The sequence below is a fragment of the Eulemur rufifrons genome, chromosome 7 (genome assembly GCF_041146395.1).
Source record: "Eulemur rufifrons isolate Redbay chromosome 7, OSU_ERuf_1, whole genome shotgun sequence".
Lineage (NCBI taxonomy): Eukaryota > Metazoa > Chordata > Mammalia > Primates > Lemuridae > Eulemur > Eulemur rufifrons.
Genome location: NC_090989.1, coordinates 103,308,765 through 103,336,563, shown reverse-complemented (window position 1 = coordinate 103,336,563; position 27,799 = coordinate 103,308,765). Strand labels below are relative to the sequence as shown.

At 37.2% G+C, this 27,799-nt stretch overlaps 1 protein-coding gene across 1 annotated transcript; it reads right to left on the bottom strand.

The window, feature by feature from the left end:
* Nucleotides 1-863: 863 nt before the first annotated feature.
* C7H3orf33 (chromosome 7 C3orf33 homolog) lies at nt 864-16,061 on the bottom strand. The gene is made up of 5 exons (XM_069473062.1): nt 15,948-16,061; nt 13,914-13,973; nt 9,942-10,089; nt 5,536-5,696; nt 864-1,336 (listed from the first exon to the last, which is right to left on the bottom strand). The coding sequence occupies exons 1-5, from the start codon at nt 16,059-16,061 to the stop codon at nt 935-937; spliced, it is 885 nt and encodes a 294-aa protein (XP_069329163.1). The 3' UTR covers nt 864-934.
* Nucleotides 16,062-27,799: the final 11,738 nt, after the last annotated feature.

Here is a 27,799-nt window from a genome sequence, read left to right as displayed (position 1 = left end):
GTTCTGTACTACTGATTCTAACAGGAGTCAACTATCTAAGCCAGATGATAGGTCTGACTTTTCTCAGTATCACAAATCATTTAAAAAAAAAAAAAAAAACTTCTGTAGACTTTGTGGACATTAGTGGATTATTGTTAGCCTGGTGAAAGAAGCTTATGCTGTCAGAATGCTTTTAGCTGCAAGTTTGTGTGTACGTCAACTCCTAGAGCAAACTCAAATTGGCTTTAAAAATGAAAAAAAATATTATTTTACATAACAAGATATTGGGAAGCAGTGCAGTTCAAGTAATACCTACTTCGGGGACTCTACAACGTCTTAGGCATCCCAGTTCTTTCTCTCCTCTGTGGTGCCATCCCCAGCACATTGTTTCTTGTTCTCAGGATTATCCCCCTCATCTAACAACAGGTAGAAATTTGCCATTCTTTATTACCAGGAAGGGACTAAGTGACCTCCTCTTGTAGCACTGCCCCAAATTCACAAGCAGTTAGAAAACAGCTGGGAGAAAACAGCAGCCTCAGACATAAAGTATAAAGAATTCCTTTATTATAAATAATGAAAGATGATAAACCTGAAAAAATAAAACGAACATTCTCTTTAAACAAAAATCAAAAGTGGCTGCCCAAAATAACCAAAATAACACGATAGCCAATAGTTAAACTTTCTCTTCAAACATTAGCACTACATATATCAATCCTTCAGTTTGGTAACTTTTTATAGAATGCTTCATTTTTCCCAAAAGCATATTACATTAATCATAATTTATTTAAATTAATTGTGATATTACACTTATCATAACCATCTCTTTAATATTTAAATACCATTAAACTATAACTTTCATCATTTGGGGAAATTTCCATTTTGACTCAATGAAAATGTCCATATATTTACATATTGTACTCTTCAGAGCAGATCACCTCTAGATCTCTTAGATATTTCACCCTTTTCTTCGAAAGTGTATGCGACTTATAAGTTCTCTGAATTTCAGTATTAAGGAGTAGTTATTCATGTTGTCTTTCCATATTTCATAAGTCCTTCTAAGTTTGTCATAATAACTTTCTTTTTTCAAGTTGAGATCTGATCCAATTGTTTTTAAAAAACTGTCTTTTGTCCATATTTCTCTCCAGGAATCTTTGAGTTTTTCCAAATAGTTTTCTTTTTCAGATTCTTCCTTCCATATTCCTTCTCTTTTTTTTAAGGCTGTTAATTCAGCTTTAAGCAAGTTTCTATGAATTGTCCAATAGATTTTAGAATCATAATTAAGCCCTTTAACAAGAACAGTTTTGCCAAGGCCTCTTCTCAAAATTTCTTCATTCAGACTCACACTAAAATATCCTCCCTTGAATTAAAAAATAACACAAACCAATTATTTAAGAAAACTGTTATTACACCCACAACATCTTATTTGCCTTAAAATCAGTCATGCACCAATATTGGTCCTCCAGAGAAAAGCTAAACATTTAAAACAAAGACAAGGTCCCCAAGAGCTTAAAACAGCTTTTGCTAAATCCAAGAACTTTATTACTAGAAGAGATCCTTGCTTAAAGTCAATTGACTCTTTTATAACATAGAATTCTCCACAGACTCATTGTTCTCTTAACCCAAAGAAGCTTTGAAGCAATAAAGTATAAAAAGCATTTTTTTGGTTGTTGGTTGTTGGAGGGTGGGTGAGGCATACAAGCTAGGCACAAAGACGGGAGGCTGCAGCAAAAGAAACTAAGGGAAACTACAGAAACTGAAAAAGTAGTCATATACAAAATGACCTGAATCATCTCTCAACTATTAAATTAAGTTCAGAATTCCAGTGTTTAGGACAGCACTGTAATGTAAATACATTTTTAAAAGACTTCCCCCAAAATAATTAACATAAAAATAGTCCTGGCCCTTCAAACTTCATCCTTCAGGAAATTTCACTCATGGAATACCTCACTTCCCAATGAAACCAGATAAAAGGGACTTTTTTTCCCCTCACTAATTCACTGTATAAAGGGGGTTCTGCTTAACTATTTCTACAGTCCTTGTGGGATTTTAATCTAACAACATTAATCTTAAAGTATTAATAATGTAATAGCTTCATTAGATAAGTAATTCACAGTTAAATTCTAAAAATGTGAAAACTCAGGCTTAAACTAGGAGACATTTTCTAAGACCATCTAAAGGAACAAAGTTATCTTTAAAACATTTTATTAAATAGAAAATTTAAAAATAAATTTTTTTCTTCAAATTTAGTAATTTTGGTACATAATTATAAGTAGTCAGTCATAAAGGGTTTATCATATTTTTCTCAATCTTTGAAATCTTATAAGCTCATTCTTTTGAATCAAAATCAGAATTAAAATTCAACCTCACGCACTAATAAAATTCAAATAGGAGAAGTAAATTATCACAATATGCATATAGCATAATTTGGTCACCTAGGAAGCAATATAAGTTAAAGATATATAACATGAAATGTGGACTTGGGAACCAGGAAGAGTTAGGCTCAAACACAGGCTCTTTCACTTGGTAATCCTGGTCAAGACAATTATCTTCCCTAAGTGTCCCTCCTGTAGATGGGAATAAAAACAGTAGTAACTCCATAGGGTGGTTCTGAGGATAAGTGAAATAATATAAGCATAGCAGTTAGTTAGTTCAGCATCTGGCATATGGCGTACACTCAGAATATATTATTGTTATCGTCATTATCAACGTAATCATCTCCTTTTTTGGTAATTGTGCTCTTCAACTTAAAAGAGAAGCTAATATTTTATTTTTGTAAGGACTTTGGGATGCTTTATATAATTTTGTATTATTAACTTACTTTTAAACTTAAGCACAGTGGCTCACACCTATAATGCTAACACTTTGGGACACTGAAGTAGGAGGATTGCTTACGCCCAGGGGTTGGAGGCTGCAGTGAGCTATGATTGCACCAATTACGTTTGGATAATTCTTATTTTGAAAGAACTGAATGATCTGGATATGTAAAACTTAATGAATTTCATTAAGTTTCTATTAATAATTCAAAATGATTTTGTAACAGAGGGAATGGCCTGGAAAAAATGGCAAAAATATTTTCTGTCTCTTTAAAACATCCGCCATTCCTTTTTGAGAACTGAAGCCTGCATCCTGCCTCAGGCCAGTGGTTGGGAGGGGCAGGGTAAGTCAGGGTAAGACTTTTGTTTCTTTGTGCAACAGGAGATGGCCCAGCCCAGACCTGGTAAAGGGAGGTCCTAGGCCGAGGTCACATGATTGTCTTCAGCGGAGATGGGAGGCTCAGAATCATCTACTGCAGTTGAACAGTAATTGCCTGAAGCTGAGAACCCACCCTTTGAAAGCTCTGTATTTCTGCAAATGTTCAGAAAATTTGGATTTTGAGACAAGGAGGTCTATCATGTTTCCGCCTTTGCCTGAAAAGTAATAAAATGCCTCTTTGCTTCCTCTTCAAACCACTTGTCCTCATTCTGATTAGGCCTTGTTGACAAGTGCTGAGTTTTTGGTAACACTTCTAAGAATTAAACTAGTTAAAATTCTAATCATTTTAATATGAGGTTTTCTCTTCAGGTTATTCTTGTTTGTTATATGATAAGGGACTTTAAAAAATAAGAAACACTGCTCTTAATCCTGTCATAGTAACATTTTAACCATTTTATTTTTCCATATTCCCTTTTCAGTAATCACCCACATACATACATTTTTAATAAGTTTGGAAATCTGTCTAGACACAATTTTGTATTCTGATTTTTAAAAGATTAAGTCATAATGTTATGTAGATAGCGAGGGATTCCAGGTCTCCTAGGGACAAAAGTGGGTACTGTTGCCTCCATCTTGGTCCTGCCCAACCCTGATTCTCCATACCTGGGGAAGGAGGGAATACTCTATGAATCTGCCAATCAGAACTTGGCACGCCAGCTGCAAAAGAATGCAGAGGACTCTCTAGCCCACGGGCCACGCCGCATGGGGACCATAAGTCTGGAAAGTGACCTAGAACCCACATGTGTGCGGTAAGACTCAGTTCATGTGACTCCCAACTCTCTAATCAAAGTGGTTCCATGGTGATCTCTGAACCACAAGGGAGGTCCCTATCCGGATATTATAAAATAAGACACAGACCATAGCTAAGTTCTCTCTCTTTGCCCTTCCTTCCTTCCTTCCTTTTGCCTGCCCTGCTGTGACAGTGGGTCTGGCTGTCATCCATGGCATATATACCATGCTCTGTAAACCTATGTTGTGCTCTTGCCCTATAACCCTATCTTTCTTTTCTCAATAAACCTCATTTTCATGCTTGCCTAACTTTGGCGTGTCTGGTCATTCTTTGGCCATGAGCGTGCCAAGAACGGAAGGTTTCAGACTGAAACCTAACGATAACCCTGGGCACAGTGGCTCACGCCTATGATCCCAACACTTTGGGACACTGAAGTGGGAGGATTGCTTATGCCCAGAAGTTGGAGGCTACAGTGAGCTTAGACTGCTCCACAGCATTCCAGCCTGAGCAACAGACTGAAATCCTGTCTCTAAAATATAAATAAATAAAAATTTTAAAAAATTAAAAATTAAGTCATAAACTTTTTCTGTGTTGCTGCCATCCTCATAATTATAATTTTGATATCTGCATATCATTGACATGAATAAGGAATAAAAACCTGTCTGATGGCCCACCAAAAGAAATGTGGAGTAAGGCACATCCAAGGATTCAGGACAGTGATTTGGCAACAACCATGAAACTCTGTCATTCCCAGGTACACAATGGCTATGACCAATCATAAAGGTGAGACTCTGAGACATCGTCTTTAGATGACTACCTACTGATCAGAAATAGTATTTAAATGTTCAACTTTAGAGTTTGAAGACTTACACACTAAGATATACCTATCAACAAGGTATTGGACCAGACTTAGCAATATTTACCTTCAGAAAACACCCTTGCTCTTTGTAGTTTCTGGTTGACAAATCTCACTCAAAAAGTGGTTTCTAATAACAAGAGTGATATAATATACCCATGTATAAATAAATATATAAAGATACTCATTAACACATTAATTGCCAGGACAGTTGTATTTAACTCAGTATACCTTGATCCCAGGGCCGTGTGAAGCATATATAAAATCTTACTTGTTGATGTTCTTATTCTTACAATTAATATTTGACAATTTAATTCTAAAACCATGGATTAAATGAATAGAAGTCAGTAAATTTTGTTTTTCTATTTATGTTTACCTTTAAATTACACTTGAAGTTTTTATTCTATTTTCGTAATAAAACACTGTGGCCCCAAGGAAAAGTTTCTGTTTTTTGTGTGTGACAGTTAACGTGTTAAATTAGCAATGCCCAGAGTCATCAATAATTTGAAGGTTTTTTCTTTCTTTCTTTCTTAAGTTTCTATTTTTTTCTACAATAATAAAACTTATATATGAAATACAAGGTTTCATAATCACTATTACTAGCAATTTAAAAAGACAAAAATAATTCAGAGTCCCATTATATAGCCAAAGTTCTAAGTAAGTATGCTTGTATAAATAATAAGAATAACAGTGCTAGTTATTTCTTCACACTGCTTACCTTATTCACTAAAAGGTAGCAAATGAGTGCTGAATTTTCCTTTCCAAGAAGTTGGAACCATACTAGTTGGGAAGGTTTTAACTCTTTTTGTAACCATATTTTCCCAGTTTCAGTGAGTTCTACTCCAGCCAGCTTAATCAGCAAAGCACCACATGGCTCTTCTAAAAAGGTTAGGTAGAAAAGAGTTTAGCTTTAATAGCATGTTGTAAAAGCAAATTCCAAAGTCATTTGGCCTCCAAAAAAGCAACTGAATATATTATATTTATTTATAAATACTCAGACTTTCTAAATGTAGGTCACTTTATTTCTATGTTCAACTTTTCTTTAAAACAATACAAATGTATAACAAATGGAGTAATTTCAAAAACCCATTTCAGTAAGGGAGATTTAACCAATTTAACCTTTTTGTTTTAAACTTCCAGACTTATTTCTTCCAGACTTATTTTGAAGCATATATCATAAAGTTATAAACATGTAGTTTAGTAATACGGGCTGTGGGCGTGGTGGCTCACATCTGTAATCCCAGCACTTTGGGAGGCTGAGGCAGAAGGATCAATTGAGGCCAGGCATTTGAGACCAGCCTGAGCAACATAGCAAGACCCTGTCTAAAAAAAAAAAAAAAAAAAAAAAAGAATTAGGCAGGGGTGGTGGTGCAATATAGCAAGACCTTGGCTACAAAAAACAAACAAAAAAAAAAATTTAAAAAATACAGGTAGGCACCTGTAGCCCTAGCTACACAGGAGGCTGAAGTGTGAAGATTGCTTGAGCCCAGAAATAGGAGTTTGAGGTTATAGTGAGCTATGATTGTACAATGGCACTCCAGCCCGTGTTACACAGTGAGACCCCATCTTTAAAAAAATAAAAAAATAGTAATATGGGCTATTACCACCAAAAAACTGTAGAAATTGCTTTTTCACTTAACAACTTATTGAGGATACCTTCCCATCTCAACAAATATTGATTTACACCATTATTTTTTATACATTTTGCAAAACTGACTTCCAAACAGGATTTTATCAATTTATATTTAAAGTAACATAGTATGAAGATCTGTTTACCTAAACTCTTGATACAATTTTAACCAATTTAACTTTAATAACAGGATTTTATTTTAGAAAAAGTTTGTAACTTTCTGAAAAGGGATAATGGCTGACCAAAAAAAAAAAAAACTTAGTGTCTTTTTTTTCAAAAAAGAAATTATACATTTAACATATGTTAGCTCTTGTGAAGTGGTTGAAAGTATAAGGTTAAGTTCATTAACTTTAAGTTAGGTTCACCTCTAGGGAAGAAATAATACTTTAGGTCAAGAAGATGTCCTGTTATATTATTTGATAATAGAAAAACATTTTCTTTAGGATGTTGGTTGGGCTTCTTGAAACTTATCCTAGGGTTTCAGTTTGAGAAGCATCAAAAGGTGTAAGTGGGAGAATTATGTTGTTAGCAAAAACTTTGTGATACAGTAAATACACAAATTAGATGAAGGCAGAACATACAATAAAGGTTAGATGAATTGAAATCATTGGTACATAATGAGTGAAGGGAAGCCTGAGAATTCTGATGTTTCTCTCTAATCTTTTAATGTTGCCAACACCACCAACCATTTTACAATAAAATATCCCATAGTCTTGGAGACCAAAGTTTTTGGAACCAAAAACTTAGAGTGGATGGTCCATGAATCTAATTCAACACTATCAACCTGAAGTATTAATGTCCTAATTGTTCATTTGACAAAGATCATTATATTCCTTTAAAATTGGCAAATTCTCCATTGAACATTTAAAATACAATGTGGTCAATAATAATTTAACAATAAATTTTCGAAAAAGAATAAGGTAAGTTACACCCATAATATACTTTCAAAAAAACCTTAGAGCTTTTTTGAAAAAGCAAATGTTACTTTTAAAGGTCTATGACTTCTGGCAGGGCACAGTGGATCACACCTATAATCTCAACACTTTGGGAGCCCAACGCAGGAGGACTGCTTGAGCCCAAGAGTGTGAGAGCTATAACACATATGTCCATTTGTTTCTTTAACTTCTATATGTCTACTTATGAAGTTCTGAACTGAGTGGCAGAAAATCTGTTTTCTAGCTTTGATTTCATCAATTATTAGCTAGATGGTTGTATATATGGCATTTAATCTCTATAGAAAAGTTAAAATAAGTTGGGGAGAAAAATAAGGTGGGAATTAAGGCTTACTGAGGTTCTTTTCACCTCTAAAATTTTGATTCTAAATACCAAGTTATATAGACATTTGACAGGAACCCATTAATAATAATAATAATCATATATGGTGATTACAATGCTTTGGCATTACACGACGTCAGGAGGCAGATTCCTATTGAATATGCCTGGAGTCATGCAATGCATAGTCTGGACAACCACAGGTGATGACCTTGCTGCCTAAGCTTTATAGAGTCATTACTATTTCAGATAGGAAAGATTTAAATTATTACAACAACTAAGAAGCTAAAGGACTTGTGAAGTGTAAATCCTGCTTAGAGCTGAAATGGCAAAAAAAACAAAAAACACAGCCTGAGCAAGAGCGAGACCCCATCTCTACTAAAAATAGAAAGAAATTATATGGACAGCTAAAAATATATATAGAAAAAATTAGCCGGGCATGGTGGTGCATGCCTGTAGTCCCAGCTACTCGGGAGGCTGAGACAGGAGGATCACTTGAGCTCAGGAGTTTGAGGTTGCTGTGAGCTAGGCTGACGCCACAGCACTCACTCTAGCCTGGGCAACAGAGTGAGACTCTGTCGCAAAAAAAAAAAAAAAAAAAAAACAACAACAACAAACAAAAAACCATCCTAGCTGATCTCTCTTTAGGGAGCAACACTCATTTAAACTGTGTAAATTCTCTGGTTTGTTAAAAGAATCAATTATGTCAGGTATGTTCGGGGGGGCAAAAAACATCAATCTTATTCCTTTATAGTTATATTTCATTGAACGGTGATATTCATTCATCTGGGGGGAAAATTAAAAAAAAGAACCCTTTTCTTCATAAAATTAAAATAATGTTAAGAAGATCTTTAAATAACCAGGCAAGGTAGCTCGCACCAGTAATTCTAGCACTTTGGGAGGCCAAGGTGGAAGGATCACTTGAGGCCAGGATTTCGAGACCAGCCTAGGCAAGATAGCAAGATCCTGTCTCTGCAAAAAATAAAAAAATTAGCCAGGCACGGTGATGCACGCCTACAGTCCCAGCTACTCAGGAGGCTGAGTCAGGCACCTCGCTTGAGCCTAGGAGTTTGAGGTTGCAGTGAGTTAAGATGACTCCACTACACTCCAGCCTGAGCAACAGAGTTAGGAAAAAAATATCTTTAAATAGAACTAAATCAATTCATTAGATAGCTTTTACCAAGTCTCTATTGGCTAATAAGTATTTTTCTAAGGACTGTGAATATCAAGATAAAAAGGTAAAGGTCCCTGCCCATCAGGGGCTCACAGCTTAGTGAAGGATATAAACCTAAATACATAATAACTATAGGGAAAGGTGAATAAGTACTATTATCACAGTGTATTATAAACTGCTGTGAGACATAGTAAAGAAAGAGGTTAATTCGGTTTTGGAGTTAAAGAAGCTTCACAAAAGAGCTGACAGTTGAGCTGGATCTTACAGAATCAACTGGAGTTCAGGAGCCAAGACACTGAGCAATGAGAATGCATACAAGCAGCAGCAAGGTCTGTATGGCTGAAGTCTTTGATGTGAAGCAAAGAGAAACAGGAATTGCAGCAGGAAAGATTGGCTCCTGCCTCTCTCACCAATCTCCTTTGGTGCATCTCACCCACTTCTTCCCAGTGCCTCAGCCATATCAGCCTTCATATGGCTTGTCAGAAAAGTCAAACTCATTCCTACCTCTGCTTTTCCAAGCTAGTCCCCTCAATCAAGTCTATCATGAGATAGCAACTCCTCAATGAGGACTTCTCTAATTACTCCATATATGTAGATTCCCCTATCCCTCACGTGACCCCCAATAATTCTGTCCTAAAACCCTGCTCCTTTCCTTCATAGCTCTTAGCACAGGTTTTCATTTGTTTGTTGTTTATCTTCCACCTAGACTGTAAGCTCCAAGGGTTAAAGGGGCTTTGTTTCACCCAACATTGTACAGTTAGCTTAGGTCCTAGACCACAAAGAGCGCTCAACATTTGTGAAATGAATGACTGAATGCCTCAATGAAAGACTCAGTAGCTGAATTTTAAAAAGGAGAAAAGGAAGAAAGGAAGCCTGGAGCCAAATTAAACAGTTCCTTGTATATAAAGCCAAGAGTTCAGACTTTCTCTCACAGACAATGGATGATTATTAGGAATTACAGTGAAATTTTTTGCTATTTTATAAATAACATCTAATAAAAGAACACTACAATAGTTACTTAGTCTTATTTTTCTCGCACATTACTTACTTCTCAATGAAGATATAATAGGTAAAGTAATAGGAATATGTTCAATTTCTAAACCATTCTCAGTTATTCGTCGTAATCGTCCACGTAGTTTAACATTTCTTCTTATAAATTCTACTGGAATATCTGAAGAGCTTGTAAATTTTGATGTCTATTAATTTACAAAGAGAAAAATATAACCATATTATTTTCATTTCAAAATTTAAAATCTCAAATTATTATCTAAACATTTAACAAGACATAGCCATCAAAAATTTTTAATTTGAGCTGGGCCTGGTGGCTCATGCCCATATAATCGTAACACTCTGCATGGTCAAGGCAGGAGGATTGTTTGAGGTCAGGAGTTTAAGACCAGCCTGAGCAAAAGTGAAACCCCATCTCTACCAAATATAGAAAAAATTAGCTAGATATGGTAGCGGACACCTTTAGTCCCAGCTACTAGGGATGCTAAGATAGGAGGATAGCTTGAGCCCAGGAGTATGAGGTTACAGTGAGCTATGATGATGCCACTGCACTCTACCCAAAGCAATGGAGTGAGACTCTGTCTCAAAAAAAAAATTATTTTTTAAATTTGGTTCTTAATTTTGTATTAATACTTTAACATAATTTAATCAAATGTGCTTATAGGAACAAAGTTGGAGAAAGAAAATATGTGAATAAAATGAAGATATCAATAATGAAATAGAAAATTGAAAAAAAGGAAAAATTCTAGAGCTGAAAATTACAATAACAAATAAAAAATTCACTAGAGGGATTCAAAGGCATATTTGAACATGCAGAAGAAGGAATCAACAAACTTTAGGACAATTTAAGTTACTGAGTCTGAGAAACAGAAGGAAAAAAAGATTGAAAAAAAGTGAACAGAGCCTAAGGGACATATGGGATATCATTAAGTGGGGACATAACTACGAATTCTACAGAAATAAAAAAACTGTAAGTGAGTACTATGAACCATCGTATACCAATAAATTGGATAATGGAGATGAAATGGATAAATTCCTAGAAACACAAAACCTTCCAAGACTGAATCATGAAAAATAAAAAACCTAAATAACTGGTAAGGTAGTTAAATTAGTAATCAAATATCTCTCCCCTAAGAAAAGCCCTGTAGCTGTGGCATCACTGGTGAATTCAAACAAGTATTTAAAGAACTAACATCAATCCTTCTCAAACTTTTCCCCAAAACTGAAGAGAAAATAGTTCCTAACTCAGTCTATGAGGCCAGCATTACCCCTGATAAAGCTATACAAAAACACTACAAGAAAAGACAACTATAGACCAATATCTGTTATAAACACTGATGCAAAAATCCTTAACTAAATACTAGCAAACGAAATTCGGCCACATATTAAAAGGATTATACATCATAACCAAGTGGTATTTATTCCTAGAATGTAACATATAAAAAAATCAATATAATATACCATATTAACAGGATAAAGAAAAAACCCTACATGATTATCTTAATTGATACAGAAAAAGCATTTAACAAAATTCAACATCCTTTATAACAACACTAGAAATAGAAGGAAACTACTTCAACATAATAAAAGCCATATATGAAACAAAAAACACAGCAAACATTATACTCAGTGGTAAAAGACTTTTCCTCTAAGATCAGAAACAAGGCAAAGATGTCCACTCTCAGCACTTCTATTTAACACAGTACTAGGAGTCCTAGCCAGAGCACTTAGGCAAGAAAAAGAAATAAAAGGCATCTAGATTAAGATGGAAGAAGTAAAATTATTTCTCTTCACAGATTATATTATCTTATATACACAAACTCCAAAAAAAAAAAAAAAACTATGAGAAAACACAAATTCAGTAAAGTAGCAGCATACAAAGTCAACACACAAAAATCAGTTGCATTTCTCTACACTGATAATAAACAATCTGAAAAAGAAATTATGAAAACAATTCCATTTACAATAGGTGAAAGAATTAACTTAATCAAGGAGGTGAAAGACTTGTGCAATGAAAACTATAAAACATTGCTGAAAGAAATTAAAGAAGGCATAAATGAAAAGATATCCCATGTTTATAGACTAGAAAACTTAGTATTATTAAAATGTTAATTTTCCCCAAAGAGATCTATAGACTCAGTACAACCCCTATGAAAATCCCAAAAACATTTTTTGCAGAAATAGAAAAATCTACTCTCAAATTCATATGGAATCTCAAGGGACTCCAAATAACCAAAACAATTTTGAAAAAAGAACAAAGTTAGAGGACTCACACTTCCTAATTTCAAAACCATGTAGTTCTGGCATAAAGATAAGACATATAGACCAATGGAATAGAATAGAGGGCCCAGAAATAAACCCTTACACACATGGTTAAATGATATTGAACAAGGGTAACAAGACCATTCAATGGGGGAAAAGACAGTGTTTTCAAAAATGGTGCTGGGAAAAGTGGATATACACATGCGAAAGAATGAAGTTGGCCCCTTACCTAACACTGAATATAAAAATTAACTTGAGATGGATCAAAGACCTAAACACAAGAGCTAAAACTATAAAACTGTTAGAAGAAAACATAGGGAAAAATCTTCATGACATTAGATTTGGCAATGATTTCTTGGACGTGATACTAAAGACACAGACAATAAAAGAAAAAATAGACAAATTGGATCTCATGAAAATTAAAAACTTGCACATCAATGGACACTATCAACAGAGTGAAATGGTAACATATAGAATGAGAGAAAATATTTGGAAATCAAATATCTAATCAGGGATTAATATCCAGAATATATAAACTCCTAAAACTCAACAACAACAAAAACTAACCTGATTCAAAAATGAGCAAAAGAGTTGAACAGACATTTTTCCAAAGAAGATATATGAAAGGCCAATATGTACATGAAAAAATGGTCAACATCACTAATCATTAGGGCAATGAAAATCAAAACCACAATGAAATACCACCTCACTCTCATTAGGATAGTAGCTATGAGAATGGCTACTATCAAAAAACCAGAAAATAGTAAGTGCTGGTAAGGATATGGAAAAATTGGAATCCTTGTGCCCTGTTATTGGGAATATAAAATGGGAAGGCCACTAGAAAACAGTACGACAGTTACTCAAAAAATTAAAAATACAATTAACATATGACTCAGCAATTTCACTTCTGGGTATATACCAGAAAGAACTGAAAGCAGGGTCTCGAAGAGATATTTGTACACCCATGTTCATAGCAGCATTATTCACAATGGCTAAAACATGAAAGCAAACCAAGTATCCATCAAGAGATGAATGGATAAGCAAAATGTAATATATACTTACAATGCAATACTATCAATCCTTAAAAAGATGAAAATTCTGCTACAACATTGATGAACCTTGAAAACATTAAACTAAGTGAAATAAACTAGGCACGGCACACCAAAAAATATGGTATAATTCCACATATATGAAGTACATAGAGCAGTCAAAATCATAAAGAGAAAGTGGAATGATAGTTACCAGGGGATGAAGGGATGGAAGAGTGGGAGTTATTGTTTAATGGGTATGGAATAAAATGTCTATTATGTCAATAATAAAACATAATTGAAAGCGTCAAAAAATATGCTAACTGAAATCATGTTATTTAGTGCTAAGGGATATAATTCAACTGTGATCTAAATGTAAAAGCACCACAGAAAATTCTTTTGAGATAATTCCACAATGTTTGAAATGCAATTTTAGTGATTATAACATTCTAGCAAACTAAATCATTTTCAGATTCTTCTTTAACTATGAAAAAAGTGATTATGGATATATAGGCTGTGCAATTACCTTCTGTAAAATCCTATGGATGTGTTACTTTTAAACCAAGACCTTAAAATGTTCATTGCTCTAAAATACTATTTAAAAGCTTCCAATATGAATAACAAAATAATATACTGCTTGAGATGAAAACTGGAAATAAATTATGGAAAAATATGGAAATAAATTCTATTGCTTATCATAATGTCTTTTCCATTTAACTTACCAGTCGAACACTTCTTATAAATAACACTATTCCAGCTATGGCCATTCCAGTGCTGATGTTCTACAGAAAGAGATTTGAGGATTAATGCTAATTATTATTCACAATAGTGAATGTACTAATTAGAAAGAGGAAAAAAAGAATACTATCCTCTCTGTATCTAACTGTTTAAACAATGCACATCCTTCAAATGAAGGTCCACTTCTTCCAAAAACTTCGTCCACCTACTCATTAATATACCATTCTATCAACTTTTATAGTACTCAAAATCTTTTCCAAAAAATCTGGAATGCACACTAATTTTTTTATATATACATATACACACAATCTCTATATTATATATATACACACATATATTGTGTCTATTGATTGCGCTAATTTAACTATGAATTCCTTGAATGCTTGAACCAGTCTAATACTTCTTATATAGTGCCCACAGTAATTAGTATAACCTTTTGTCCACAGTGGAAATTTCAGTATTTGGTAGAAAACCTTATCACTAAAACCTTAAAATATAGCACCTTGGCAAATATATGTGGGTAAATGATTAGAGAAAACTTTGTGATGTTTTAAAAGTGCTTCATTTAAACTTAATTAGACCTAAAGGAGACTAATGAAAAATTAAGAATCCTGCAACTCCCTCAAAAAGAGTGATAATCTAACATACTTTCCTTCAATAAATACAACAAAGTATTTAAGAAATGCAGTTGAAAACACACATAAAGGTACATTGTTTGGATTCTGTTCTGTGATTGGATTATTTGGAATATTATACACATGTTCCAATTTAGACAGTTTCCTCTCACAGTCCTTCCGAGATCATTTTTTAATTTGAAACAACCTGTGCATCTATTACTGCGTAACTGGATGAAATGAGTTCTCATCAATTAACATGTATATTATCTACTATTCATTAATGATACAAATATTCATCTAGCACTTACTAAGTGGCAGATATTACTCTAAGGACTGGGGTTACAATGGTGAGTGAAAACAGACATGGTTTTGGACCTTGTGCTGCTTGGCTGCAGGGCATTTGCAAAGCTCATCTTACTCAACTCAGCAGAATTTTTGAAGTTAATCATTCCTTCTGAAAACGTTTTCTTCATTGGGTTTCTAGGGCACCTGGCGTTCCTGAATTTCTTCCTGCCTCACTATCTGCTTCTTCCTAGTCTTTGCTGACCTCCTCTTCACTCCTCAGATTCTTAATGTTAGAATCCCCCAGGTCTCAGTTATAGGGCTGCTTCAGTAGCTTTTCTCACTTGTTCCAAGACGTCATTGAAGCCTACGGCTTTAAATACTACTTAAGGTTTATCCAGCTCATTTCCTAAGTTCTATGTCCAGTTCTGATCTTCCTTCAACACCAGTCTCTATATCGGTGCCTAGAACATCTACATCTCTGCTTAGAAGTCTAATGATCATCTCAAGTTCACACATGTCCATGTTCACATGCCCAAAAAGTTTTCTAGATTTTCCCAACACATAATTTACTTCAACTCCTCCGTATCAGCAACTGTCACCACCATCCACCCAGTGGCAGGCCCCTTGATTCCACACCCAACCATCCACAGCACCACTGGGGTCCCGCCTGGTGGCCTAAAATGTCCCACCCTTGCTCGAATTCCAGTGGCCTTGTGCTTCACATTAAAAAAAAAAAAAAATCCTCTCTCCCAGGGCCTACAGGACCTTCCTGCTCTTCCTTGGTATCCTCAGCGAGCCCTGCCCAACTGCTCTAATGGACCCGCTGGCGTCCCCGAGCTGGGCTGAGACTCGCTCTCTGAGGTGTCCCCCAGAGCCCAGCACAGGCCTTTCAGTAATGAGGCAGATCTGCCCCCCTGGTCCACCTCGCGCCCTCCACGGCCCCGAACATGCGACCCTCGCGAACTCGCCCTCCGGAACTCACTCCCCAGCGGCCCCCTGTCCCTCCCCGGCCCAGGAGGGGCCCCACTGCCTGAGGCCTCCCCGGAACGTCCCCTCTCGGGCTCGCTCCGCGCCGCTCTGCGCCCACCACCCTCCCGGGCGGCAGGGCTGCGGTACCCTGACGAGGCGCAGGTGGTCGTCCGCCCACTGTGAGATCCGCGCCACCACATTGGGCGCTGCTCGGTCGGGGTCCGGAGACTGCGAGTCCGAGTCCGCGGGCCGCCCCGCCATGTTCTTGGCCTCCTGGGAGCCCGCGCCACGCTCCTCCGGCGGACAGCAGGGGGCGCCGCGCTCCTCAGGCCGGGAGGCGGGTCCCCTTCCCCACGGCCTGGGGGTGGTCCAGCGACCTTCCATCGCCCCTGGATGGGCCTCCCAGTCCAAGTATCAGACATCTTAACAGTGCCCCCTCCGCATTTATACAGAGATTTTCCACAGTGCGGATGATCTGCATGCCGCAGCGATGGGGGGGCTTCATTCTCGGCCATACTGGTGGGGTGCTTACCAGTTTGTGACTTCTATTAAACCAGCCACAGTGTGGCTTCTGCAGGTGCCACACAAAAATGGAAATTGGAGTACTTCATTCCGTCCACCTGCTCCCAAATATAACCATGTGCATATTTCTTATATTTGAATTGTGCTTTAAAGTTTTCAGAGTTGCTCTATAAGCCTAATATCAGATGCTCTGAATCTCTGAACTATTAATTGCTTAAATATAAGGAGATGGCCATATTTAAGAAATTAACAATTAATATATTTAAATGAAACAAACAAAAAAGGTGCTGGACAGTGCAAATGATATGGTAACTTTTGTGCAATAGAAATATATGCTGTGTGTATTCGTGTGGGTCTGAACCATAAAAGACTATACAAGAAACCCCTAACAGTGATTGCCCCTGGGAGAGGACTGTGGATAGGAAAGGGCAGGAGGTTTCACTATCTGCCTGCTCTGTCTAGTAGAACATTTTGCAGTGCTAGAAACGTTCTGTCGCTGTACTGTCCAATTCAGTAGACAACAGCCTCCCGGGGCTATTGCCTGCTTGAAATGTGACTAGTGCTACTGAGGAGCTGAATTTTTAACTTTATTAATTTTAATTAATTTAAATAGTCACTATGGCTAGTGGCGACTATACATTGGACAGTGTAGGTATACTATTGGAATTTTTGTGTGTGTATTACACAAATAGTACCTTTAAAAGTCAAAATAGAATATGTTATATTCCTCACAACACATATCATGAATGGTGCTCTCAAGGAATGTATTGTCTCAGTAGTGTAGCCAATAGAAAGTATAATAACAATAGCTAGCATTAACTATGTGCCAGGCATTGTTCTAGGTGCTTTTCATGTATTAACTCCCTTGATCCTTACAGCAATCTTATGAGATATTATTAATCACTGTTTTATAGAGGAAGTAGGCACAGGGTGTTTAAACCAGTAGCCAAGGTCACCCAGACAAGAAGTGGTAAACTGGGAAGTTGTGCTGGGATTCAACTCAGCCAGTTGGCTCAGTCTGTGCACTTAACCTCAACACAGCCTCTTATACAAGCAATTAGCCAAATCACAAAAATCCCTATAAATTTCCAGTGAGAATGGAACACAAATGATATTGGGGAAAATCCAACTACAAAGATACACTATAACCAAAATCCTTAATCACTATTTCAAATAAAAAAAAAGATCTGTGTTAATAGATTTTCAATAAATGTAGTTAATATGTGAAAAAAGTGTGAATTTCCTTATGGGCAATCATTTGCCAGTTGCTGTTCCTTTTGCTTTTCCAATGTCCTGTATCTCTTACCTCCTTTTTGCTACCATTCTCACTATCCTAGTTGAAGACAGATTAGTCCATTCTCCCTACTTTCCATCCCAAAGTCTTTATATATATATATATATATATATATATGGACACACACACACATACACACACATATATACACATATATATATGTGTATATATATACATATATATCAGCTATGTGGGCATCTATACATCCTCTAGATGTGTCATTCAATAATATTTCAGCATCACCTCACTAACCATTGCTGTGAAAAGTATAATGTCTGTTCCAGGATTTCTGCAGATTAATCAGAGACTTATCCTCCTGACTTAGCTCCACCAAGGAACACTGTTCCTTTTACTGCTGGTAACCTCTGAGAACTCACTGGATATGATGATTACCTGACTTCAGCAGAGAGAAATGCATGGAAAGCCACACTTAGATTCACTGCCCTATCCCTTAATTTCTCATAATACCAGGAACACAAAGGCTGTGTCTGTAATAAACTTTTTATTGAAGGTTTGAAAGTGGAATTATCATTTTTTAAAAAATTGACTGGATGTTAATGTAAATGTTCCCAGAGACCAAAGAAAAAGAAAAAAAGCTCAATATCATATGGGGATCTCACACAAGCACACCCCAGTTTCTAGCCTTGGTTCCCAGTTTCAAAGTCAACCATTCTGTTTCTCTTATGCATTCAGATATCTCAGAATCAGGAGATGAGGTCATAACTTCCTTGCTCCCCAAATTGTTATCTCTCTTTCACTTTCTTCAGGACTTCCAGGAGTGATCAGGGTTGTAATCTTGTGGTCTCCTATTCACTCCCTCTTATTCATTGAAGATTTTATATCCCACTTGAAGACTTTCTCTTCATCTCAATTCCTACATCATTCTGATGTCTCAGTTGCTTGACTGTCTCATGCTCTGTGACCTTTCCTTTTACCCCACTTCAGCCATCCCTTCCCATGGTCACGCCCTGGAATTTGCCTTCACCAGAAATGACCACATCCACAATCACAGCCCCAACACCTCACTCTCCCACCACAACTTCCAGTTCTGGCTCACTTGTGAAAATATCCCTTATAATTGTGGTCCCCAAACCCTGGGCTGTGGACCAGTACCAGTCTGTGGCCTGTTAGGAACCAGGGGGTACAGCAGGAGGTGAGAGGCGATAAGCCAGCATAGCTTCATCTGTATTTACAGCCACTCCCCATTACTCACATCACTGCCTCAGCTCTGCCTCCTGTCAGATCAGCAGCAGCATTAGATTCTCATAGAAATGCAAACTCTACTTGAAAACTGTACACTCGAGGGATTTGGTTGCACACTCCTTATGAGAATCTAATGCTTGATGATCTGAGGTGGAGCTGAGGTGGTGATGCTAGCACTGGGGAGCAGCTACAAATACAGATTATCATTAGCAGAGAAGTTTGTATAATTATTTCATTACATATTACAATGTAATAATAATAGAAATAAAGTACACAATAAATGTAATGCACTTGAATTACCCCGAATCCATCCTCTAGGCCGTGGAAAAATTGTCTTCCATAAAACTGTTCCCAGGTGCCAAAAAGGTTGGGGACTGCTGTTTACAACAACAATTCTTTGAGGTCATTAAGATGCCAGTGCACTGAACCACCGTCATCTATTCAACAGCTCCCTCTGGACTTTAGTTCCCATATTATCCAACTTAGACTCCATAGTTTGTCATTATAATCACTCCCTTGAAAATATCCTCAACTTCCAACCCCCTCTGCCTCCTTTGCACTTGCCTGGCAAAACCCCAACATGGTATTATACCCAACCTCCACCAAACAGTTGGACTATGAGGTGGTGAGATCTTCAGCTTTTTTAAAAAGAAGCTGGAAATCTAGATTTTTATATGAAATTTCCTTGTTCTGAAATTAAAATTAAGTGTTGGCAACATACCGTGCTGGGTATAGAACATACCTTGAGGCAGAAATTACATACTTTGTTTTTTACCTCTGCTTTAATGGTTTTCCATTGTTCTTTGTGCAATATCAAAACTTCTTAGGCTCACATGCAAGGCCCTGCATATCTCTCCAAGCTCATCTTTCCTACTCCCACTTCATTATGTCTGAAACACACTGACCTTCTCTCTGTTCTTCATAGTGCTAAGCTCATCCTTGCCTTAGAGCCTTTGCACTTACTGCTCCCTCTGCTAGAATGCCCTGATTCCTCTGCACTTTGCCCCCCAACTTCCCTCCCACCACCACCATTACCAAACTGGCTCATTTTCCTTCAAGTCTCATTTTAAATATCATAGCCACAAGAACAGTTTTCTAAATACTCTTTCTCAAGTAAGTCCTCACCATACACAACACAAAATTTAATTTATAACTTTTGGACTGACAGACTTTCTTTTTATTCCCTTTCTCCCCCACTAGTCTGTAGGACAGAGACTATATCTCTTTACTATGTCTTTGTGTCTATGACTGGATAGCCAGTGCCAAGCATAGTTCCCAGCACATAAGAGAATCCTAAGTGTTAGTTGACTGAGAGATACTCTTCAATTCTCTATGCTGCCAAATCTCTGCCTACCCTAACTTCTAAGATAAGTCCATCTTTATCCTCATTCTCTTCCCTTCCATTCTTTTTCATTCAAATTCAGTCTTACAGCCATTAGGGAGAGCAGAATTAGTAACTTGAATCCGCATGAAAAATTAAAGAGTACCAATAAAGGTAACTAAACAAATAAATATAAAAAACAGTATACATGTATCTTTGTTTATGGCACTTTCCTTCTCCTATATGATCTAAAAGACAACTGGATAAAGCAATAATCATAAAACTGTGCTGATGTGCTTATAATATATAAAGATATAATTTGTATGACAATAGTAGCACAAAAAATGGAAGAGGGAACAGAGCTATACTGGAACAAGGTTTTTGTACACTATAAAATGAAGTTGCTATTAATCTGAACTGGATTGTTTTAAGTTAAGATGTTAATTGTAATCACTATGGGAACCATAAGAAAATAACTCACAATGTTATATAGTAAAAGAAAGAAAAAGATAATTAAAATGGCACACTAGATAATATCTCTTTAACACAAAGGAAGGCAGTAAGTCACAAACACTGATCCCTTCCTCACGGATCAGAAGTTCATTGATCTCTATGTATACTATTGTTAACCTATCTCCAGCAACTCTATTTTTGCCTCACTATTTCTTAATCTCCTTCCACTACTAACACATACATGGTATCTGTCCTATACAACCTCCTAAAAAACTACTGTGAAAATTGATCATATGAACTGGAGTTATTCTTGTCATACCCAATTATATTGGAATCGAGGGACCAGGGGAAGAAGCACTCAGGACACAAAGCACCTGCTCCAGAAACTGTCTCACAGGCCCAGCTGCCCAAATGGCCTGCTATAACCTTAATATTTTAATTAGTAGCTAGTGTAATCACATCAGACCAATCTGGTTCAGCTTTTCTGTAACAAAGTTGTGAGTTGTTTTTCAGTTGCCATGGACTCCCAGGTTGAAGGCCACATAACTAGAGATGAACCAAGCATGCAACCACAGATGGAACCTAAGAGTTCAGACCCAGGAGCAGGGACTGAATTAGGAAGCAGACATCTCAGGGCATCTCATGGCAGCATTAGGATCCAATCAGGTCAAGCCATGGCGTCACCCCATGGCAGGATCCAGTCAGAACATGTCTCCTAGCATCACCCCATCACAACAGCCAATCAGATCACACCTCATTACCCTCTGGCTATAAAATCTGCCCCATCCCTAAGCTAAAGGAGACAGATTTGAGCAAAGAGTTGCTCACTGCAATCTCAACCTCTGGGCTCAAGTGATCCTCCTCCCCTCAGCCTCCAGCCTCCCCGGTAGCTGGGACTACAGGTGCTCACCACCACATCTGGTTAATTTTTTTTAGTGTGTGTAGAGACAGGGTCTTCCTTATTTGCCCAGGCTGGTCTCAAACTCCTGGCCTCAGGTGATACTCCCACCTTGGCGTCCCAAAGTGCTAAGATTGTGTGAGCCACTGCAACCCGCCAAGTTTCTAAATTTCTTTTTATAAAGTAAGCCGGTTCTTTTTTCTTTTGAGACAGAGTCTTACTCTACTGCCCTGGCTAGAGTGCAGTGGTGTCATTATAGACACTGCAGCCTCAAACTCCTGGGCTCAAGCAATTCTTCTGCCTCAGCCTCTGAGTAGCTGGACTACAAGCCCACGCCACCACACCCGGCGAATTTTTTCTATTTTTAGTAGAGATGGGGTCTCACTCTTGTTCAAGCTGTTCTGGAACTCCTGACCTCAAGTGATCCTCCCGTCTCGGTCTCCCAGAGTTACAGGATTATAGGTGTGAGCCACCATGCCCAGCCTCTAAATATTTTTAATGCAAAAAAATAGTATGATAAGGGAAGTTTGTTGGAGATGTACTTGTTGAAGCTGAGTAATGGGTTGTGTATTGAAGAATTTAACCCTGTCCAAAGATGGGTCTGGCTATTGCCCTTTCTTTGCCCCTGGTAATCTCTAAACCCTCGGCGTATCTAGCCTGACAAGTATGTCCTTTACTTGAGGTCTTTGGAACACATAAATTCATTTATAGTATAGGATTTAAGCATCCTGCTATCAGTTTGACCTTCAGAAGGGTGGAGACTGAGGTCATCTGTATGGGCAAATCAACTATGATGTCCCAACAAAAACTCCAGATACCAAAGCTTGGGTGAGCTTTCCTGGTTGGCACTACTCCCATGTGTCTGTCTTGTCACACATCATTGCTGGGAATGGTCAATGTCCATAACTCCATAGGGAGAGAACAACTGGAATCTCTACTTCGAGAACCATCTGGACTCTGCTTATGCATGACACTCACATGTGTCTTCTCTTTGCATATTTTAATCTGTATCCTTTCCCTGTAATCAACCATAACTGTGACTATAACAGCTTTAGGTGAATTCTGTAAGTCTTTTTAGCAAATCATTACACCCGAGGGTGGCTTTGGGAACCCCTGAACTCTGTAGTTGGTGTTAGAATTATTAGAAATCTTGTGGACTGCTTCATTTGACTCTGCATGAGTTCATTATATTACCCTGTCTACTTTTGTATGTTTAAATTTTTCCATAATACAATTTTAACAAATAAGTTTTTAAAATATCCGTTATCTTATAGGTCAGTTCACATATATGATAATATTGTAGATCAGTAGTTTTTTTACTGATATAAATGAGATTGGCCTGTCAGACTCACTTATGAAGTTTAATTTTGTTCTCCAAAATTACATGTCCAAATTATGTGTGTATGTGTGTGTATATGCACATATGAGCATGATCCCCTTCATGCACATGTGTGAAGGGGATCAAATAGAAAGAACTGAGAAATTATTCCATATAGAAATAAGGTATTACTCTTATACCCAAATTTGTTTTCTTGAGTGGGAAATAATAAAACAACTAGTCCCTTGGGGATTAGAAATAACTAGGCATGCTTTTAGGAATGACTCTCATCATGGTTCATCACCACAGAAATACCTTTGAGATCTAGTGTCCCAGAATCTCTTGCTCCCATACCCTTCTGCCATACCTATAAGGCCAAGTCACCATGGCTAAATCCCATCACTGCTAAGACTTCCCCCTTGAGATTCTAAGAACTGCTAGGAAAGTCAGAAAATTTGGCTAATTAGTCTCACCTCAAAATTATACTACCTAAACTCTAAACTTAGTTTTATTTCCAACTGATTTCTTACCATTTATCCCTATCTTAAATCTCTTCCGTCTTTTCAGTTGAATGTTATTCCTCAGTTTCTTTTTGACTTTCTATTTACTGATATCAAAATACCTGGCAAAAATTAATTTCAACCTCTCTCCCATCTCTTTCAACATGTTCTTAAATTTTCTGTCATAATCTCATCTCCAGGTTCAGAAGTTATGTCTTTTTTGGTTAAATCTCTTATCCTTAAGAAATAATTATCTTCAATAAAAGGTCACTTTTAAAAGTATTTCAAGTGTAGGACATGGCATGAACTAAGGGACAGAAACAAAAAAAATGCAATATTGGTCCAAGAAGGAGAGCTCCAACTATCCCATGAGGAATTTTGTCATTGTTTGGGAGTTAATTTACATGGTGCAAAATGTTCAGAATAGCACAATGTTGGGTATGAGGTGGGACAAGTGAGATGGTCGTGGCAACACAGCATTAGCAGTTCAGTGGTTTAAGAGTGTGGGTGTTAGTTGGAATCTGGCTCTGCTGCTTACTAGCAGTCTGACCTTGAACAAGTTTCTTACCTTCTCCTTGTCTCTATTCTTGTATAAAATAGGAATTACCATGATACTTCCTGTTCAAGATTATGAATCTTCATGAAGATTAAATGAGGTAATTTATATGAAGAGTTTAGAACAGTGTCTGGAGTGAAGAAAGTACTAAATAAGTGTTCGCTTTTACCATTATTAATATTCTAGGACCCTATGATGATCTTGACCCTGGACTGCAGCAGAGCCTTTCTTTGTTTTCTATTGTGGTACTGTGGACAAGGGAGTGCTTTAAAGCCCACTGCTAATTTTAAAGGAGGAATGCCATAGGACATGGTCTTGAATTTGGAGGGTTAGTATAAACAGTGCTTCTCAAATTTAGAATTCTCTACTTACTGCATCTGGTGTATAGAATATACAATGGACAGAGTGTATTTGAATGTGTGACTAGATCATGAAGATTACTGATGTTATCACTTAGGGAAAACAATTTGTTCTAAAGAAAGGAGTTCATATTTTCTGATGGCGTTTTGGAAGAACTCTGTAACACTTGTAGTGAGGGATATAGATAAAAGTCAGAGGAACTGAGAGTAAGGAAGATTCATCAGAAGGCTACTACTGTGCAATTCTAGATTAAGAAGCAATCTGCACCTCAAAAAATACTTTGATATTAACCACAAGGAATATGAGTTTATATAACAAAACTCTTAACTTTCAATTTTATTTTTATTAGGACTGAAAAAATGAAGAGTGTGCCCTTTAATTTTTTACAGGGACAAATGTTAAATTTTAAAAAAGGATGCCATTACCTTCATCCAGCCTCCTCCAGAACTTTGCCCTACAAATTGCCCCCTTTCTCTTTTGCAATCATACTGGCTTTATTTTCCTGGTTCGCTCACTGAACTGAAGAGAATGTCCAAGTCTCAACTTCGCATAAAAAAAAAATTTTTTAAACAAGTCCCTATGCATACTCATACTACCATCTTCTAATTAAAACTATGGTCCCTTTCAAAGCTCCTCTGCTTGTAATTTCCTACAGTCACCTACACTGAAATCTCATGCTTCCCACAGGTAACCAGTTGTCCTTATAATTCACCTTCACAATCTCTGGAATTTATTTCTTCTTTTCTTTTTCCAATGCTACCATTCTAGTTAGGCCTTGTTTACTATGAGGGCCTTCTAACTGACCTCCTGCTTCCAATTTCATTTTATTAGAAATTGGCAATAGAGGCCATGCACAGTAGCTCATGCCTATAATCCCAGCACTTTGTGGGGCTGAGGTGGGAGGATTGCTTGAGCCCGGGAGTCCTGGGAGTTCAAGGTTGCAGTGAGCTATGATCATGCCATTGCACCACTGTACTCTGTACTCCAGCCTGGGCAACAGAGCAAGACCCTCTCTAAAAAAAAAAAAAAAATATATATATATATATATATATATATACACACACACACACACACATATATATATAGGCAGTAGAAAGATCATCATTAATAAATCAATGTTTGTAAACTGCAAAATTTACAAGCATTCATAATATGCAAATTTTACAAGCTTTGCATACACTGACAATATATAATGATCCATGTATAAGTCAATCTCAGTGCAGGCAGTATTTGATCAACAATAGAAAAAACTTGAGTTAGGACTGGAAATAAATGAATTTAAAGAACAAAAACTTGACTTTTTCTTTCATCAGAAGTTATTAACTTGATAAACAAAAATATTCAAAAAACTGTTATTTTGAAACGGTTTTACTATTTCTTCATTTATAAAAAAAAAAAAAACAAACAAAAAAACAAGTGGTTGCTTTCTACTTTACATTTCCTGACTTACAGGGTGTGATTTCTCCACACAACTTCCAAGTTTTGCTTCAATTCACAGCGCACTACTAAAATGTTAGATTTACAATTTCTTCTACCTACAGGAGTGGACTTTTTAGAATTGTCACTTTAACTTGAACTACTTGGATAATTTGCCCCATTTAGGCTAGGAGAAAATATAAATGACACATCTAAACACTGGAGACTGAACTCTTGATTCTAGGATCCATATTTTCAATATCCCAGGCCTCTGACCATAATATAATCAACAAATAGATACAATACCAGGAAACATCAGATCAAATGTCTATATTCATGTTGTCCTGAAGGCAGGAAGATTTAATTCTTACTTACTTATAATAACCACACTGGTTTCCCACACCCCAGTTCTCACCTGTGAGGTGAGCCAGACCAAAAAGAGCCCATCAGACTGATTAGAGCCTACATATACTGAAGTTTGTACTGTAGGTGAGGAACCCCTAAATATGAATCTGGCTAGTAATACAGGACAGCTGTACAGAAGGCCTCCTCTCCTCCAAAGAGAGGAAGAGAAATCTTACTTCCTTAGTGTAAACAAATTCTACTTGGGAAGGATCTTACCCTTTGGGATATAAATGTATGTTTCTAGGGGAAGACAAGACTAGTGTGTCCAGATTAACAACTGGAGATATCTTCATTGTCCCAGGTCTCATCCCCTCTTGAGATGTGCATACTGAAGAAGTATCTCTGTGTAATGGACTGAATTGCGCCTCCTCAAAATTGGTATGTTGAAGACCGAAAGCCCAGTGACTGTATTTGGAGATAGGATCTTTAAAAAGGTAATTAAGGCTAAGTGAAGGCCAGGCACAGTGGCTCACACCTGTAATGCTAGCACTCTGGGAGGCCGAGGTGGGAGGATGGCTCGAGGTCAGGAGTTCGAGACCAGCCTGAGCAAGAGCGAGACCCCATCTCTACTAAAAATAGAAAGAAATTATCTGGCCAACTAAAAATATATATAGAAAAAATTAGCCGGGCATGGTGGTGCATGCCTATAGTCCCAGCTACTCGGGAGGCTGAGGCAGGAGGATGGCTTAAGCCCAGGAGTTTGAGGTTGCTGTGAGCTAGGCTGACACCATGGCACTCACTCTAGCCCAGGCAACAAAGCGAGACTCTGTCTCAAAAAGAAAAAAAAGGCTAAGTGAGATCATAAGGGTGGGGCCTTAAGCTGACAGGACTGGTGTCCTTATAAGAGGAAGAGATACTAGGGATAGATGTGCACAGAGGAAGGGTCATGTGAGGACACAGCAAGAAGGTGGTTGTCTCCAAACCAAGAAGGGAAGCTTCAGAAAAAACTCAACCTGCTGACACCTTGATTTTGGACTTCCAGCCTCCAGAATTGTGAGAAAAGAAGTTTCCACTGTTTAAGCCACTCAGTCTATGGTATTCTGTTATGGCAGTCCTAGCAAACTAATATACTCTGGATGGTTTCTCACTATCTATTCAGTCATGATTTAACTTCAAAGGTTTCTCTTTCTGCATAGGTCCCAAATTTCAGTAAAATTTTCTCAGAGAGCTCTAACTGTATAGAAACAAATATTTTCTCTATGGTTTCATATTGCCTTTTAAAGAAACTCTTCAAAATTGTAACCACTAATGAAGCCTATACCCAAATACAAATGTTTTAAAAACAAGAGATTTTCTAATAAAGTTTCCCAGTGAAATTCTTTATTATTTATTTAGAGATGGAGTCTTGCTTTGTGGCCAGGCTGAAGTGCAGTGGTGTGATCATAGCTGTGAAATTCTTAATAATCCCAAACTATCCAAGTATTATCTCTTCTTAAAGGGAAAATGTCATGCCAGTACCTGCCCTTCCCTTTGCTCAGGTTATTAGTTAAAGATACAAACAGGCCAGACATGGTGGCTCTCACCTGTAATCTCACCATTTTGGGAGCCCCATCTCTAAAAAATAAAAAGCCTATAACTCTAGCTGCTTAGGAGGCTGAGGCAGGAGGATCACCTGAATTTGGGAGTTCAAGGTTGCAGTGAGCTATGATTGTGCCACTGCATTCCTGCGTGGGCAACAGAGCAAGACTGTCTCTCTAAAAATAAAGATATAAACAATAATTGAGTATGGCTTCATTAAAAAAAAAAGAAAGAA